The sequence below is a fragment of the Peromyscus eremicus genome, chromosome 16_21, assembly GCF_949786415.1.
Source record: "Peromyscus eremicus chromosome 16_21, PerEre_H2_v1, whole genome shotgun sequence".
Classification (NCBI taxonomy): Eukaryota; Metazoa; Chordata; class Mammalia; order Rodentia; family Cricetidae; genus Peromyscus; species Peromyscus eremicus.
Window position 1 is genome coordinate 33,668,328 of NC_081432.1, and position 12,320 is coordinate 33,680,647.

A 12,320-nucleotide genomic window follows, 5' to 3' on the forward strand; every position below is an offset into this window, starting at 1 on the left:
TAGCATCTGAACCCATCAGCGATGGAACTGGGATTCACACCTCAGAATGTGTGTGGCTCCAGAATGGAGCTCTTAGCCACTCTGTATAGAGACTACAGCTTCCTGCTTCCTAAGGCTCCTCCAGCCCCTGCTCCCCAGCTCATCAGCTTCTACCTTTTTTTTGGGGGGGGGGCGTTGAGCAACTCTCAGCCCGAATGAGGCATAGAGGTGGGAGGTCCCTGGGACTGGCTGAGGTGCACCCACACGCTGACGATTACAGGCTCACTGTCTTCTCCCTTTGCTTCTCCAGGCATCCAGGGATGAGGAAGTGGCCCCGCCAGTACGAATGGTTCTTCATGAAGATGTGGGTAGAGCACGTCTGGCTTCAGAAATGGTATGGAGGTGTGTCAGACATCCCAAGGGAGGAATACTTCAAAGCAGCTCCCAGAAAGGCCTGACAGTAACGCCAAGGTCCTGGGCTTTGCATTAAAGTGAAGACCTTTGGAGTGAAGAAGCCAGACGGTCCCTGCCTGACTGCTGTCTCTTTGCTGAAGGGTGCCTAGCCGCCCTGTCATCCTGCAGCAGAATGAGAAAGGACAACAGGGGACCTTGACTTCAGATTCACTGGAGTGGTCCTATGCAGATCTGCCGTCCACACAGGCACGTCCCGTAGAAAGATATTGTTTATGCTGTACACAATCCGGACACACCCACTTGGAAATCATGGTTGTCAAAACAGAAGTGGTGGTAGTTGCTGCTCTTTTCTTTAAAAAACAAAATGATGGTGATGCATATGTGCCACGTTTTTGCCTTGTATCATGAGAACATTGTGTTGCTTACTATCCGAAAGCAGTGCTTCGGATGGAAGCTCCTTGCATTAAAAGAGCTGAACGTGCTCCGCATTGCGTTGCTGTGGGTTCAGGGCAAGGTGGAAGGCTTTCCGTCTGAAGATTACTCACTACATCACTGAACTGCAGATGTATTTTCTAGAATGTACAGGTCACTTGAGGAGCCTTTTCCCCACTGTATAGCAGGTGGAGTAAGAACGTGCAGTTTTGTGCCCGGCCTGTCGTGGGTGAGCAGGCTGCTAGTGAGAATGGGGTGGTTTTCGTACAGAGCTTCCCAGATCCCCACTGCTAGTATTTCCGGTAGAACGTGCCCCTCTACCATTCATGAGATGTGACATCCAGAATAAGAGGCACCTTCTTCCACATGACGTAGTGAAGATGGGGGCGGGGAGGGAAGGGGGAGAGTGCAATAGAGAAAGCCAAGCAATGTGCAAGAGAAGGAAATCTCCTGAGAGTCTGCTCACTGCCCAGCCCTGGGCCAGACCCTCAACAGAAGTCACCTCACTGAAGCCCTACCCAGTAAGATGTGTGTCCTTAGTGTCTCTTTCAGGCAGGGAGACTGAGGCTCATAAAGGGCCAGTCAGTATCCCAAGCTCAGATGCCTGAGTTCACGGCACGTGATGGATGGGGTGCTACCTCCACGTTTCCCAGTTTTAAAAATGAAAGTGTTACTGACATGCACAGGGAGTCATCAAGCTAGGCTTGTGATTATAAAGGATAATGACTAATTTGCCTGGAGATCCTTTGTCACTGCTGGGGGTGCCAGGAGTGCCAGGGTAGGGAGCATGCTTTGAAGTTTCTCAATAAACCATTTACAAGAGTTTCCGGCATTTGAAAGATACTAGAGTGAAACTGTGTATATACCTGAGGCCTGATCGAACCAAAGCATGCACCACCAAGGCCAGAAAGGCTCTAACAGTATCCATGTTTTCTATCTTTCTATAATGGCTAAAAACTCTCTTTAGTGGATCAGGTATGTTATAGAACATAAAATTACAACACTAATGTAGAAAATGTACACATTCTTAAAACAAAATAATTTTGTTTAACAAAGTAATACATGAGCAGAGTTTACGTTGCCAAAATATATTTAAGTGCTGATTACTAGAAACGCAGGAAGCTGCACAATCTTTCTTTCTTTCTTGCTTGCTTTTTTTTTTTTTTTTACTTAAGCCAGTTCACAAGCGTTCCCAACAATCATTATTTTGAATACATAATCATAGGGTAGCTTTGCTAAAGGTATTTCTATTTCTAGAATTTAAAATTTAAATTTAAAATTTAAAATATTGCTACTCCCAATAGACAGTGGGGGAGGGGCTGGAAGAACAAATACGTGTTAAAGGTACTCCATAAGTCGATCTCAGATAGCAATCTTCCAAGTACCACCGCTTCCCAGCCTGTCTTACTGATGTCTTCTTGTCAGTCATACTGTATGATCCAGTTCCTTTTATGGACAGTGCTTCAAAGGCTTTGAAGAGCAGGTTCCACTTAGAAATACTAAAGAGTGTTATCAGCTATTTATCAAAATTACAAGAAATGAAATCTGAGTAGGCCAAACAGTGAGAAAAATATTGAAAGCTCATGGGCCTGAGACAGATGGGCCCTCTTCAAGCAAATGTGTTTTAGCAAATCTCCGGGAATTCACATTGAGTTAAAATTTGTAGGACTGAATTAGAAGTTTTAGAAATAGCAATAAGGCAAGAAAAATTAACTGCATACAAATTGGAAAGAAAAATATAAAAGTATCCTTATTTAAAATGGCATGATTATCTACACAGAAAATTCCAAATAATTCACTTTTAAAAAGTCAACAAGTTGGGGTTGGAGAGACAACTTAAAGGTTGTTCCCAGCAACCACATGGTGGCTCACAACCATCTATAATGAAATCTGATGCCCTCTTCTGTCATGCAGGCAGAACACTGTATACATAATAAATAAATAAATCTTTAAAAAAGAAAGAAAAACATCAACAAGCCTAAAGGGCATAGTAAGGTCTCAGAATATAATACCAGCACACAAAATTTGATCAAATTTCCATATATTAAAAGCAGTTGAAATTAAAAGCATGATAACATATACAATCACTCCAATGAAAGTTAAGTATTTGGGATATAAAGTTAACAAATTATGTGTAGCATTTATATGATGAAAAATTATTTTTAATGCTAACAAAAGTAATCAAAGACTTAAACAATAGGATGTACCATGTTCATGGATTTGAAGATACAAAATAGAGTTGAGGTTAATTCTTCTAAACTGGGCTCTGGACTTCATGAAGTTTGTACAAAAACCCCATCAAGACTTTAGTAAACATATATAGGCTTACTATAAAAGTCGTATTCCAGAATAGGAGTACAGCTTAGTGGCATAGCATTTGCCTGGCATGCACAAAGCCCTATGTTTAATCACAAGCACCACTCACAAAAAAATAGTTATATATTCCAAGGTTTGCAGTCTTTAAAATAGCTTTAAAAATTCTTTAAAAAAAAAAAAACAGCTGGGCATGGTGGCACATGCCTCTAATCCCAGCATTCAGGAGTCAGAGCCAGGTGGATCTCTGTGAGTTCGAGGCCAGCCTGGTCTACAGAGCAAGATCCAGGACAGGCACCAAAACTGCACGGAGAAACCTTGTCTCGAAAAACAAACTGACAAAAAAAAAAAAAAAAAAAAAAAAAAGGACAAGTAGGAGAAATCATTTGAACCAATGAGAAGGTGGAGGTGCATTGTATATCAATAGTAAGCAAAACAGTTTTGTTATTAATAGACTCATGGACACATGGATCCATGGGACAGAACAGAGAATCTAGAAACAGACTGAATATGCTGCACTGAGTTTTTTGTTTGTTCGTTTGTTCGTTTGTTTGTTTTGTTTTGTCTGTTTTTTATAAAGGTATGGAGGTTTAACACAGGACAGCCAAATCACACAAATGTGATGGAGTATGAGGACACTCATAGTGAACTCTGGGCTAACCTCAGACCTTACATAAAAACTAAGTCAGAAGGCTCATGTTTGTAAACATACAGATATGAAACTACAATGCAATGGAAAGAAATAGAAAAACCTTTGGAACAAGGGCTCGGCAGAGTGTTTTTGCACTTGAAAATAACAGCACAATCTATAAAAGGAAATTTTGATAAATTAGACCTCATTAAAATTTAAGTTTGGTTGTGCAAAGGACTCTGTTAAAAGGATGAAGAGACAGATGATGGTGACAGAATGTCTACAGACCGCAAATCTGGCCAAGGTCTGGTGTTGGGAATATATGCTAATGTCTACAGACTGCACATGTGGCCAAGGTCTAGTGTTGGGAATATATGCTAATGTCTGCAGACTGCACATGTGGCCAAGGTCTAGTGTTGGGAATATATGCTAATGTCTGCAGACTACACATCTGGCCAAGGGCTAGTGTTCGGAATATATGCAAATGTCAAGAAGGGTCTAAAGGAAACAGGTAGTGATAGACTGCTGCTGGGAACATCAAATAGAATGGACACTGAAAAGCCACTTGGCTGTTTCCTAAAACACTAAATATGCAACTGCCTACCAACCAGAAACTGGACACTGATCCCATAGAAATGAAAACGTATGCTTACACAAAGACTTGCATACTATAGGGAAGGTAAAGGAGCTTACCAAGCAACTCTGATGACCAGACTTTCAATTCTTGAACCCCACCTAAAATGGTAGGAAGAGAGAACTGACTTCACAAAATTGACCTCTGACTTCCTTACGCACACTGTTGCATAACACACACACACACACACACACACATACACACACTCACACACAACACGCCCCCTCCCCCAAAAAACAAAAACACACATGAATTATTCAACATTAGACAACTGGAATCAGCTGGGCATGATGGTACATATCTTTAATCCCAGCACTCAGGAGGTAGAGGCAGGCAGATCTCTGTGAGATCAAGGCCAGTTTGGTCTACATAGCAAGTTTCAGGACAGCCAAGTTTACACGGAGAGACCATGTCTCAAAACACACTCTGACTCTCTCTCTCTCTCTCTCTCTCTCTCTCTCTCTCTCTCTCTCTCTCTCTCTCTCTCTCTCCTGGAATCAACTAGATGTCCTTTAATCCGGTGGCTGATAAGACAAATGGCGGTATATCTATGACATAGAGTACTACTAAGCACTACAAAGGAACTAATTATTGATACAAGCAGCAGCTTGAGGAATCCACAGAAGATTATGCTAAGCGATTAAACAAGCCACGAGAGTGTTCACGTTATAAAATTCTATTCATGTAACATTCTGAATGTAAAATTTAACAACGAAGACTATGTCAGGAGTTTTCAGGAAGAGGGTACAGAATGAGACAGGTGAACGTAACTACAAGTGGATAATGACAGATTCTTGCCCTGATGAAGTATCCACATCTTGACCTAAATCAGTATTAAAATGGGGAAACTGGGTAAAAGGAACATGGGACCTCTTTGTATTATTTCTTAAAACTGCATCTGAATCTTCAATTATCTACAACGATCTCACCTTCCACAATTGCCTCAGAGGAAGTGTTTAATGGAAAGACTTACTTAATAAGTCATTGATGCCAACTCACTTGTGAGTCCCTAACAAAATGAAGAGCTACAGATCAAAACCTAGCAGAAAGGAGACATTACTTTCGTTAATTACTAATATACACATTTGTGGAAGCCATGTAACCCTTCTTTTAAAGGTTGTTTAATGTATTTTATTTAGTGCTGAACACAAATTCCTAAGACGCTGACAGGGCTTGGGGTACAGCCCAACAGGGCACTTGTTTAGCATGGAGCACTGGGCGGAGCTCCAGCACCATGAAAAAGAAACTGAATGGATGTACCATACAGATTTTCTGTGGGTCACTTAGGAGAGATGAGTGTCTTCAAGTTTCTGATGTACACATGTTGAGTAAGCGATAAGTATATGTAAGTAATTGAGTTTGTAAATACAGTTTTCTCACTACATTATCAGTAAGCATCCTCTAAATACCTGGAGGGTCTGGTCTTTGCTTTCTGCAAATGAGACGTCTACAGTAAAGCCAGACTCCTACGTATTGGTCATGACCTCCCACAACCACGAAGCTAGCGCATTGTGAAATTCTGCTCCCAGCCGGTGTCCACATACCTTGGCGTATATTGACTCTCGGTGACTATGTTGTTTTAGGATTGAAATATGTTCCTGAAATTGATCCCCAAAGTCTTGTATTTCATCTTTAATAACATAGCTGTCACCGGTGAAGTATTTAGTGGTGGTAAACGTCTCAGGAATAACTTACTGATGTTTATTTGGTTGTGATAGCAAGTCATTTAGGGGAACTTCATTGCGACAGTTGTGGTTAGTCTGTCCTGTGTAAAGCATGTGGAGCTTCATACTAGGTATGTCTGTTTTGTCAAAGGCTATTTCATTCCCAATACAGCTTCTATGCTTGACTGTACTATCCTGTGTCGGGATATTTATACATAGTCTTTTATATGTACTGTTATAACTTAACATTATTAGATTCCTAAGAAAACAGAGGCTACTACAATACAGCTGCTGAAAACTGTCCAATAGAAAGAAAAGAACAAGCAGGTGACTTTTGTTAGGACCTTTTTTTCTGGTGAGATCGAGCTTGCTGTCTTGCCCAGGCTGGTCTCGAACCCCTAGGCTCAAGCAATCCTCGGGAGTAGCTGGAACTCTCACGGCTTCCCGTGGATCCTGGCTGCTATGACTTCATGAGGCTCTGAGTTACATGAACTTTATTTGCTGACTTAGAGATACTGTTGTAAATTCTAGCCCAACAGTTTGAGGAGCCGTTGGCAACTGACTGCTGAGGACGGAGAATCCTTCTTCTTTGGAGGCGTGGCCTCTGGTTGCACCAGCCATGTCAGCACTAAATGGGTGTAGCGGGTTTTTCCTTGAACTAAACAAAGAGAAGAGGACATGAAATTGAGAAGTGGCCTCGGGGGACAGAAATCCCAGGGGAGAGGAAGGGGGAAAACTGGGTGGGCTGAGTACATTTCTTTGTAAACACACACTAAAATGTCAAGGAATAAAAATATATAAATAGAAAGAAATGCTGTAATAGCCACTCTCTAGTACTCTAGCCACTCTCCCATTCTTGAAGTAGTTACCAGTTTCATTGTTTTAATTGTGTGTGTGTGTGTGTGTGTATGCACACACGCATGCACATGTGGCATACTCTCTATATAGACATGCTAGTGTGTGTACATATGCATACAGGTGTGCATGCATGTGTGTGCATGTGCAGGTTGGAAGTCAATGTCAGATGTTTTCCTTAAATGTTCTCCACGTTCATTTTCTTAGGTGTGTGTGTATGTGCGCACGTGCGTGGGCACATGTGTGTGCGTGCACGTGTGCGTGTGCACTATCCGCCCATGTGTGTGTGCAGGTGTGCACGCATGGACATATACACAGAGATCAAAGGAGGACATCAAATGTCCCACTCTCTGTTACTCTTCATCTTATTCCCCTGAGACAGGGTCTCTCACTGAACCACAGCTAGACCGTCAGCTAAGTGATACTCCTATCTTGGCCCCCTACAAAAAATGGGGTTACAAGTGTGAGGTCTTGAGCTTGGCCATGCCCCGATTTTCACATGGGTGCTGGGGATTTGAACTCAGGTCATTGTGTTTGCATAACAAACACTTTTCCTGGCCGAGCCGTTAACCCAGTCTCCCTCCACTTTGCTTACTAAGTTGGCTAGGCTAGTTATCCAACGAGCTCCAGGATTCCGCCTGTCCTGGTTCTCCCAGTACTGGGGTAGCAGGCAGTATGCCACCATAACCCACTGTGACATGGAAGCTGGGGATTTGAACCCAGGTCCTCATGCTTGTGTGCTTGGCACTCTACTGACTGAGTCATCTCCCCAGCCCCTGCATTTACTGTTTTTTAATACAACTGTTATTCCTACAGTCCGGAACTCCTTGCAAACCCAGGTGGCTTGTCTCCTCCTCACCTCTACCTCAGCCCCCAATCCCATGGCCACACTTGGAGCAGGCTATCTCCAGAACTGATCACCTCTGTCCGTGTGTCCAGACTCTTCCTCCTTCTATCCACCCAACCCTTGCTTTCCTGCAGGCCGAGCAGAGAGACTCTCCAGCATGCTCTCCTGACACACCTATTCAGAAAGGTTGGCGGTGGCAGAACAGGTCTACAGTGGAGAGCAAGTCAATGACCCTGCCCTCAAGATACCGCATTTCATAAACACTAAGTAGGCCTCAGCCTGTGAACTTCCAACTCCATCAGTTCAGCCGGCATCCTCAGTATCTGCGGCTCCCAGGCTAACTACATAACACACTCCATCCCTGGGTAGTTTCTGTTTGTCTCTGTGCTGAATTGTGTTCACAAGGACTGGCGCTCATTTTAAACCTGAGGTCCACATTTTCAAGGTCCACCTCTTTGACTGGGCATGCCCGCAGCAGATTTCCCAAGAGGGCAGATTTCCCAAGAGAGCAGACACCGTTTCTCCTCCTGTGGGATGACTCTGTGTGGAGGCAGAGCGAAGATAATTAGTTATATGACGGATGGGAGCAGGTGCAGGAGATAAAGGGGAGATCCTGGAAGTCTTCTGACTGTTTCTAAGAGTGGGTGATCGGCCATATTACGGAAAGTATTAAAGGTGAAAAGAAAATGCTGAGAAGCATTGGCAAGCATTAAGAAATTACCTTGTAAGTGAGCAAAAGGATTAGAATTGAGGATTCACGAGATGGCACACCAGGTGTGTGTGAAGAAAGAAGATGCTCTTTCTGGCAAAAGTCCTAAGTTGCCTGGATACAAAGCCCACATCAGGTCCGTGGAGGAGGTGTCCTTTCACTACAGTGAATACACAGAATGCTGGACAGTTTTGATTAGAGAAACCCATGAGGCAGGAGCGGCACAGGGAGTTTGAAGGACACTCTGTTCAGGTCTTGAGGAAGTCCTGAAACCATCCTTACTGAGGGCGGGTCACCCTCCTACGCACTTCATGGTTTCCCAGCTCTGGATTTCACTGGGGTCTGGTAAGAGTGACTTCATCTTGGTAGCAACACTCTTCTCAAAAGGAAGGAAGCCAGCAATGCCAGGAAGCAGATTAAGAAACCAACCAGCTGGGTGGGGGTGGGGGGAACCTGTACTCATAAGCAAAGGCCAGAGCATTGAAAGCAGGAAGACGTAGAAGACAGTGGCTTGAGAAAGCCAGATGCTGCGGTCAGAGGTGGGGTGGTACCTACAGGGAGAAGCGAGGCCAGTGAGATCCTCTGGGCATCTACACTCAGCTGTCTGCTTGTCAGCCCTTGCTAAGGGCAAAGCTCACGCAGCACTATGAGCTTTAAAGTATGATGGCTATTTTGGCATATTGGGTGAGTAATGGTTTGGGGATTTTGTTACTGTTTATTTTGATTTGGTTTGGTTCCAGTGTTTGCTTGGTTTTTGTTTGTTGAGACAGACTGACCTTGAACTCACTATGTAGATGAAGATGACTTTGAACTTCTGACCTCCCTACTCCCACCATGGGATTACAGGCATGATCCACCACACCCAGATTTGCGTGATGCCAGGGACTGAACCCAGAGCTTCAGGCCTGCCTGCAAGACAAGCATTCGATCAACGGGCTACATCCCCAGTCCCAGGAATGTCAGATAAAAATTACTGAAGACTATTGTTTGGGGCTGAGCTCCTACACTGGGCCCCAAAAGACCAGGATAAAACTCAAGATGGAGTCACAAATGCTGGAGATCTATACCACCATGCTGAAGCCAGGGCACTAAAACAACCTTGTGAGGAATCAGGATTGAGGGGTAATCTGGTTTGAAAGGAAATGTCTCCCACAGGCCCACCGTTTGAACACCTGGTCCCCAACTGTTGATGCAGTTTAAGGAGACACTAAACATTAGGGGTGGAGCCTAGCTACAGAAGTCCCAATCACTAGGGGTGGCCGTGGAAGGTCACTCCTGGCCCTGGTTCCTGCCTGATCCTCTGCTTCCTGTTCTGATGCGATGAGAAGAACCGTGAACCAAATGCTCCGCCGTGCCTACTCTAATCACCACGGACTGAAACTGTGAGCCGCATTGATCTTTCATTGATCTTTCTGCCCGTGAGCTGTTCTCTCCAGATGTTTTGGTCACAGTCACACATAACTGATGCAGAGGAGAGATCATAAGAGATTGATTTCAATTGATGCGATACTAAATTTCCTTCTGCCTTCAGCGTTATACCCAGAAACGGTGACAGAAATAACCTGGCATGCAACAGTCAGTTCTTTCGGTATTGGTATTGTCCTAAATGGTCAAGCTGGGAACACCATTTAGCTTCTTGCTCCTTGTGTGCTTCTCTGGGTACCGTTATCCCCCAAACCATCCCCCTCTCAGCTCAACTGTGGGTAGAATGATGTCTTCCTCCATCCTAGGATCATAAAATTGGCTGGGAGATGGAGCTGACCTCGATTCACTGCTTCTCCTCCTTAAAAGTCGGTTTCTTCCCACATGGAATGGGATTGTTCGCAGGCATGCTCGGCTCACCGGAAGGGTTAAAGAACTGGCTGCGCGGTCTCTTCCCTAGTTTTCACATCTCACAGAAGCCGTTTGTCGACTGTCAGGTCCCCCTGACAAGAACGGGAGGTATTTGAGAGGGGATGGCTTCCCCTCTTGCTTTGGCTTCCACCTTCTCCACGTCTCACGGGAGTTAATCTTAGTCTCCTGGCCATTTCTAGATGAGAAGCTGAACCTCTGGGAGTTTCTAACTTTGCCATGGTTTCGGGGTGATTTTGTAGGACGGCAGAGGCAAAGAATCACTGCGCCACCTGGTGGTTGAGCGGGGAAACTTCACTTTCTTAGAACCCTCCCCCCCCCCCCCCCCCCAATCCAAGAGAGAACTGGGAAGCCAGGAGCCAATTTCAGGACTAGTCTATAGCAGAGACACACTAAGCTCTCTCCCTTTGTAAATACACCCAGATGAATACTTTCTGCACAGTGTAGACTTACAAAACATGAAACTTCGACAGTGATATTTCTTTTCTTTCCTTTTTTTTTTTTTTTTTTTTTTTTTTTTTTTTTTTGAGACAGCATCTCCCAGTGTAACACGGGCCTTCCTGGAATTCAAGATCCACCTCCCTTAGCCCCTTAAACTCTAGGATTATTGAAACTATATTTTTAAAAGCCGTTTTTTAGCAGTTACTGTAGCTTGAAGTTTCCTATTATGAACGGTGGCTTTGCAAACATGATTTCATTTAGTTTTCACATCTGCCCTCCAAGGAAGGAAATGCTTTTGTGTTCACATGGGGACCTGGAGGTTCAGTGATGCCACAACCCATGTCCTTTAGGCTAAGCAAATAGTAAACCCCACCTTGACTCAGGTCCTCTCCCTTCTGACCGTCCTGTGAGGAGTTCTATAAAGATGGAGGAGGGTCCTCTTTCCCTTCCTTGGGTTGTCCTTCTCTTAGTCAATGTCCTCAGCATAATCACTGCAGACCCCACCTGGCTGGAGGAGTAGTGACTTCTAGAAGATGATGAAGACCACAGAAGCCTCTCTGAGCTGTGCTTACCCATGCCCCCTGTGCCAGAGGCCAGTGTTAGATCAGGATTGATGGCGGCTGCGGGAACACACAAACACGACCAGACCCCATAGAAGCAGGTTGTCCCTTAGTCAGAGCAGGGAGGGACAGCAGCCTCCCCTGGGGAGTGGAGACTACGTGCTAAGGCATGGGGGAACTTGGAAGGTGTTATTTTTGGTTTGGTTTGGTTTTTGGAGACAGAGTTTCTCTGTGTAGCTTTGGAGCCTGTCCTAGAACTCGTTCTGTAGACCAGGCTGGCCTCGAACTCACAGAGATTCGCCTGTCTCTGCCTCCTGAGCGCTGGGATCAAAGGCGTGGGCCACCACCCTGCCTGGGACTTGGAGTTTTATAGGACAGAAAAGGGAAGTTTTTTTGGTGGAAGAGTCCATCTGCAGTTCTGTTCCCTTGTGGTCTCGAGGTTGGAATTTCCAATGGAGGCTGCACTTCTGAAAGAGTTCACTGGATCCTAACTTCCTGCAGAAGGTGTTATCTTTGTGTCAACTTAGCTGTCTGGAGTTTCTCCACTCACTGGAGGCTTTGGGGGTTATTAGCCTTTAGCCTGTGTCAGCACCCGCCATTTTGAACCCCCACAGACACCTGGAGGAAGCCACACAACAAGAGCAGCGTCTTGTACTGGCTCCCACAGGCGAGGCCCCAACCACAACTACTTCCAACAGTTTGCATTGGCTATTCCCAGAAGCCATTGCCACCCAAGTCAGAGAGAGCATTTCTCCCGACAGCCTAGCAGAGAGACTAGGGTGACTGATGCAAAAGGACAATGTCACCTGACTGGCAACAGTCCCCCTTCAGCAAATTAAAATGGAGCTTTTCTTCATTGTTCTGAGAAACCAGAGGAGACGATTAATGGCCAAATTTCCCAAACCAGTTTTGGTTGTCCTGTTACTTAACTTCCTTCTGCCTTAGGCTACACACACACACACACACACACACACACACACACACACACAC

At 44.7% G+C, this 12,320-nt stretch overlaps 1 protein-coding gene across 1 annotated transcript in view; it reads left to right on the forward strand.

Moving 5' to 3' along the window:
• Nucleotides 1-689, forward strand: part of Creg2 (cellular repressor of E1A stimulated genes 2) — a 38,365-nt gene extending 37,676 nt beyond the window's left edge. Inside the window, exon 4 of the mRNA XM_059244061.1 lies at nt 290-689. Within this exon, the coding sequence (XP_059100044.1) occupies nt 290-437 (148 nt within the window). The 3' untranslated portion in view covers nt 438-689. The remainder of the gene's footprint in view (nt 1-289) is intronic.
• The last annotated feature ends 11,631 nt before the right edge of the window (nt 690-12,320 follow it).